This window comes from Benincasa hispida, chromosome 9, assembly GCF_027475165.1.
Source record: "Benincasa hispida cultivar pf3 chromosome 9, pf3_genome.v1.1, whole genome shotgun sequence".
Lineage (NCBI taxonomy): Eukaryota > Viridiplantae > Streptophyta > Magnoliopsida > Cucurbitales > Cucurbitaceae > Benincasa > Benincasa hispida.
Genome location: NC_143486.1, coordinates 27,559,675 through 27,566,042, shown reverse-complemented (window position 1 = coordinate 27,566,042; position 6,368 = coordinate 27,559,675). Strand labels below are relative to the sequence as shown.

At 36.3% G+C, this 6,368-nt stretch overlaps 1 protein-coding gene across 1 annotated transcript; it reads left to right on the top strand.

Annotated features, from left to right (window-relative positions):
• Positions 1–1,028: 1,028 nt before the first annotated feature.
• Positions 1,029–5,885, top strand: LOC120084994 (protein OSB1, mitochondrial-like). Its single transcript, XM_039040810.2, has 5 exons — positions 1,029–1,496; positions 3,366–3,504; positions 3,587–3,671; positions 3,765–3,871; positions 5,545–5,885. Exons 1-5 carry the CDS (start codon positions 1,132–1,134, stop codon positions 5,728–5,730), a joined length of 882 nt encoding a protein of 293 aa, XP_038896738.1. The 5' UTR covers positions 1,029–1,131; the 3' UTR covers positions 5,731–5,885.
• Positions 5,886–6,368: the final 483 nt, after the last annotated feature.

The following is a 6,368-nucleotide window of genomic DNA, read 5'->3' as shown; positions in this document are numbered from 1 at the left end:
TAAAAAAAATACCCAAGTAACTAAGAACGAGATAAATAAATAAAATGATATCTCACGTTTGAGGGATGCTGAGATATGAAAGTATGAGTCATGACTAAAAACAATTTAAAATTTTTTGCATGTTTGGGATAGATAAATGATATCTCACCCTTTTTTGTACATGTTCGGGATAGATAAATGATATCTCACGTCCGGGATAGATAAATAAAAATGATATCTCACCCTATTTTGTGTATGTTCAACAATAATTGATAATTACTACATATACCAACCGGATGAAATTTTCTATTATAAAGACTTTAAATTAAGTATTTATTTATTCATCTACTTATTTTTGGTTAAAAATAATTAGTGAATTAAGTAGTAAAAAGGGGCAATATATGTCTATATTTAAGATTTAACATCGTGAAATAAAAGATAATCTAGAGAAAAAAAAATTTAACATTTAGAGCTTTGACTTCTTCTTCTTATGAGACTCTCTTTTCGGAGAGTCTTTCTTCACTCATCTTCAAGAGGGATTGATATTTGGTTATTGAATTTTTTTTTTTTTTTTTTTAACTAACTTTAGTTTAAAAAAATGAGAAAAAGTTTGAATTTTTTTGTACGGATGAAGTGGAATTTTCCCTACTCTTTAAAGTTTAAAACATAAGTTTTTCTACATTTTGCATACTTCACGTTAGCGTGAAATTTGGATGTTAGGATCTCCCTCTCATTTGTTATGCTTTTGATACTCTCACTCTTTAGAATTTAGGTTTTTTCACTTCATGTTATTGATTCTCACTCTTTGTATTAAAAGAAAATAATCGAAATGAGGAGCGAAAAGTGAGAACGGAGAGCCAAGTGTGGAAAGCCGTAATTCAATCATTTTTGCCGATAATAACGCAAACAAATGGTAAAAAAAAAAATACCTTCTAGAAAGTGGTTAAAATTTGATTATTCACTCTAATTTTGGGGACAACGGTACAGTTACCCGAAAAGTTTGTCGTGAAAATTGCCCTTTTTTTTTTGTTACCGTTTGTTCTTTTTTTAGTATTTGATTTAATAAAAATCTAAAACCCTTTCATCAAGCCCTCGCTCAACAGTTTGGCGCGCACAGAAACACATTCCAAGATTTGAGCGAAATCGAGAGCGATGATAATGGCGCTTGAGCAAACCCTAACTCTTTCGTCATCATTGTTATCAAAGAACTCCATCTTCTCCATCCCTAGAAACGAATTACGAATCTCTTCTTTCTACCCTTTTCTTTCCGGTCTAAACGCTCCTAAACACCTCCGTTTCGCAACTCGTTTCCCAAAATGCTCGGCTATGGAAAACTATAGCAGTTACTCCCCAACCTACCCCAAACCTTCCGAAATTCCATGGAAGAAGGACCTCAGTAACTCGGTCAGTCTAATTGGGACCGTTGGTATGCCTGTGGAGCTCAAGCACCTGGCAACGGGCAAGGATGTGGCTTGGACACGACTTGCTGTGTGGAAGTCCTCTACTGAAACATCTTGGTACTATTCTATTGTTTCATTTCGAAGGCATTTAGTATGGTTAAGAATATGGAAATTTTAGGACGATGGTTATAGACTATATTTCTGTTTATGTCCAGTGCCATCCCTGAATTGGTGACCCCATTTCAGTAGGATGTGGAAACCAAATGAATCTAAATGATGGATTTCTGTGTTTAACCAAGTCTGGAAGGAAGCTGCTCGAATGCCTCTGTTTGGGCGTTGAGCGAGAGGATATGTGAAATTTGATACATTTTGAAATTCGTACCGATGGAGGTTTATTGTTATTATTATAACTTTGTAATTTATGGCTCCTTCGGGTCCTTCTTGTTTGTATAGCTTTTGCTCCGCAAGCTGGTTGGTAAAATTAAAAAAGTATGTTAATTTATAATTAAAAAAATTAATTTCTTTTTTGTTATGCGAGTTTTATTTATTTCATTTCTCTAAATCAATCCTACCATTAAGCCAACTAATTAATTGGCATTTTCAGACATGTTTTATTGTGTGTGGACACGTGTCTGGAGTGTATTCGGACATATCCGCGTCCAATGAAGCTCCATGCTTCCTAGAGTGTCATCCTTGGAAATTTTTCTACTTCTTTTCCAGATAAATTTGCAAATCAAACGAATGCTGGTATTGGTCCATAGAATCTTACCTTTTTCTCTTGAAAGGGTGACCGCAAAAAATTTGAATGAAGAACTCTTGCATGCCTGAGTGGAGGATTAGGCTAAACGAAGTATGCTGAGTGTCAAAAATTTTATGCTGAATGGATAATGAATGGTACGATTCTTTAAGTTCTTAGCACTAACCTTGTTGCACATAGCGCACCAAGTGGGATAAAGCTAAGTGAATGTACCTTTTTATAATGTTGTCATTCATATTGAGACCTCTCAAAGCTAGTATCCAAAGAAAGAACTTGATCTTTTCTGCGACCCTTCTGTCTTCATACGACCTTCAAAAAGCTTTGATCAATGACAAAGTCTGCCTCCACCAATTTACCAAAATGCAACTCTTAGAGTCTTAGGTGTAGTTTATCTTAGTAATCAAGCACTTAAATTCTTCCATTCTCTCACAAGAATACTCCAAAATCCCATTAAGGTAGTAAACTCTATCTCCCCCCACCTTTGGTGGCTTCCTTTCCACTTCACCCACATATTTTCCAAACAGCCTTATTTTACATAGCCGGAGTCTCTTTTTGTAGAGGGAGGTTTTCTTTTTGTGGAGTTTTCCCTTTTTTGCCATTGTATACTTCAATGTTTTTTTCCCCCTCTCAATAAAATTTGTTTTCATAACTAGCGGGCAAGAAAAATATTTGGTTTCCTGAAGAATAATCACCCCTGGCCTCTTCTGTAGTAAAACATCTTTGATGAGCCTCCACCTCAACCCCTAGAATTATAAAAGGAACCTTTACTAAGACCCTAGGAGACTCAATGAAGCGCCAGCCATCTTAGCCTACAAATTATTGAAGTTAGACCACTCAAGAGACAAATCTAATAAGCTAGCTAAGTCTTTCGAACACTTAGTTACCCGTTATCACTTTCCTCTGTTGATTAGCATTTCCAATAGCTTTTTCTGTTAGCTTCCCTTTCAATTTTTGGTTCTTATCACATTTTTGTTTCCTTTGCCGATGAGAAGCATGTTAAATTGAGATAGAGAAAGAAAAGAGAAGGGGGGAAAAGGCGTGACATTGTTTAAAGACTCCTCATTTCTTGCAAGTCAAATCTCCCCACAAAGTGCTACATTCATTCCTTTGCACCGCAGAACTTTAAAACTCTGGTTTCTAGAGAGATACAGCATGGCATTTCAATCTTGATGCATTCAAATATAATGACAATTAGGACTGTGATCCGAAACAGGATTTTGCTCTTTCAGGATAAATTTAACATTCTGGGATGAATTGGCGCACGTTGCTTCTCAACACATCCAGAAAGGCAACCAGATATATGTATCTGGTCGGCTGGTAGCAGATTTAGTTGAAGCTGATGATGGGAAACAGCAAACATACTATAAGGTTTTGATGTCCTTGTTCACGTTGTTCCATGGTTTTTTGTTCATTCATAAAGTAGATACGGATGCTTTCATATCTTTTGCAGGTGGTAGTTCAGCAACTGAATTTTATAGAAAGAAGCAACTCAACAGGACCCCATTATGACCAAGACTCTAATTCCGTAATGGCAGGCATGGGATATTTTTTCAATTTAGGATTATTGGTTGACACTGTATTTTGCTTCAAAATCTTATTATTTGGTGTCCTATCACATTTCTTCGCAGGGAAAAAGCTCGGCAGTGGTGCTGTTGATAATGTGGGGTCCACACAAGAACTATGGCAAGCATTCTTTGCTAATCCCGTTGACTGGTGGGACAATAGGAAGAATAAGGTACTTGATTAATTCTCTTGCAATTTCTAAGATTCAAATATCTTGTTTTTGGATTCAAACGTTCTTAACATGGACCAAGTCTATTATATGCTTGTGTTTTTATGTGTGTGATTACCGATATTGTTTCTTTCAAATTGATGAATGAAAAAACCTTAGGAACTTACGACGGACTGCATGACATAATAGCATACATTTTACATTTTCTTAACTAATTCTGAGGGGAGGGATATGAACTCCCATGGGAAGTTAGATGATGAAAGAAAAAAACAAAATCAAGAACTTTGAGACAAACAGAAGTGAATAATAGAGGTCAGCACACAGAACTATGAATCTGTTTAAGAACAATAATTTATTCAATAAATTATGCCTTCTTTGAACCAAAAAATTTTAGAGCTTGCAAATCGTGATGAAGCGAAGAAGGAAAACTACAAATACTCCAAAAGCGGCTCCAGCAACCACTGCCTAAAAAAAAATTCATCCAAAGCTTGCTGAAAAAATGTTGGTTGGATTTTGCTCTTACAGCAACAAATCTTAGAAACTTAGAGCAACCACATAACTTTTCGAGACGAAAAGTTCACAAATCTATGCAAACAAAATTGAGGAGAGTAAGGTTTTTTAACAGCAAAGGATCTGAGAGCAACAACAGCCACAGGACTAACCAATGGGAGCTCTAAAACAACCTCAGAGAACAACTGAGGCTATAACGATTTGCAAAAGGCCCTAAACGAAAGCAATCAAGCTGAAAAACGCTGAAAAAGGCAGAAGCAGCAACAAAGAAGGAAAGGAGTTATCAGTAGGCATAAAAAAAGAAAGCCTTCATGAGACCAAAACTGACTCAAGCGCACAGCTACAAAGACGATATGAAATCTCTAGGAGCCCATATGCTTGAAAACTTGAACTTCTGATGTCCTAATTTTCTCTCATAAACCTCAAGACCACATACACCTTTAGGAAGGGGGAAACAGTATCTTTATCTTCTAATGTGTTCTCGTGAATGAAGGAAATGAGGGACGTCATATCAGACAAAATTTGGAGAGCTAATTTCTTCTTGAAAAAAGTTGCATAGAACCCTATCAATAGCCTGTTCAGATGAAAGATAATTTCCGTTGTCAATTGGAAAATAGAAATCCAATTCTTCACTAATAAGACTCGCCATGAATTCATAGATTTATTCGCATCCTCCAAACAATTTTACTTTTTGGTTGACCCATTTCTTGAAAAAATCACACTCTGACAGACCTTTATCAACTAAGAGGCCGAACATGCGAAAGAGGGGAACGGGGGAGAGTTGAGTGCGAGCCCACCGAGACTCAGGAAATCTCTTCCAATTAGCTAAAGCCTAAAAGAGTACTTAAAAGCTTTAATTTTTTAAAGAAGTATAGAAACTAAACCAAGTAAGAGCTGAGCAACACAGGAAAGTCGCCAACAGGCTTTTTTAGTTATCATATCTAGATGTTATTATTTTATTGTATGTATGAAATGGTAGGCCTCAATGATTTAAAAGGAAACAAGGAATTAGTAGTCTCTTGCAGGCCATTTTAGGCATTCCAAAAGTTACCTTTTGTTAGTATTTGTAGTTTCCTTCACTGTATGATTCACTTGAATCCTTGATGAGAGATGAGTTTCACTCTTTAATGTTAGTTAATACATTGGCATTTTGATTCTGCTTGCAGAAGAACCCAAAATATCCAGATTTTAAACACAAGGACACTGGGGAAGCCTTATGGGTTGAGGGCAGGTATAATCCACCCTGGGTGAAGTCCCAGCTGGCATTATTGGACATGAGAATGAGTTCTCTCGATGATCAGGAAGCCAAAATGGCCAACTTTGTAACTAATTTTGATTTCCCATCTTATTAAACCGACTCTGGATTCCTTTAAATTGTTTCCAACAGGGGTATTCTCCAAATATATTTGGAAAGATTCTTTTGTGGTGTCTGGCTTGTTGTATAGTTTGTAAATTGGTGTACTGTGTATTAGATTGTTAGTAATTCAAATATTTCTTCAGGCTCCAAGATCAGTACCTTTTATGGAAGGGGAAAGAAAAGACGTGGAATGTTTTGATATTTTGTTTATTTAGGGGGGCACTAGTTGGCTATGTATAATAGCCTGAGTCTATAATATACAACTTTTAAGACTCTAATGAGTTGAATCGTCTATGTTTGGGATTTAGACTATTTTAGTTTAGGTTTAGAAAGTCTATTTAAAGTAGGGTTGACAAAATTTTCTATAGGACCCTACCCCGATCGGGGTGGGAAATCTCCGATTTGACCGGGGATGGGGTCAAATCGGGAAAATTTTTTGGGGTCCCGTCCGGGGATGGGGACATTATCCCCACCCTAACCCCGACCGCGATTTGATATATTTATATTTTTAATGTTTTATAAATATATATCTATAATATATAAAATAACTTATTTGTATGTATGTTTAATGGGGTGTTCATGGGTTGGGTTGGGTTGGGTTGAAAGACTTTTTAAACCCAACCCAATTATTCG

Coding starts and splice junctions, on each gene's coding strand:
- LOC120084994 (XM_039040810.2), top strand. CDS start 1,132: ATGATAATGGCGCTTGAGCAAACCCTAACTCTTTCGTCATCATTGTTA. Junction 3,672..3,764: donor CTCTAATTCCGTAATGGCAG/GCATGGGATATT, acceptor ATTTCTTCGCAG/GGAAAAAGCTCGGCAGTGGT. Junction 3,872..5,544: donor GGGACAATAGGAAGAATAAG/GTACTTGATTAA, acceptor TTCTGCTTGCAG/AAGAACCCAAAATATCCAGA.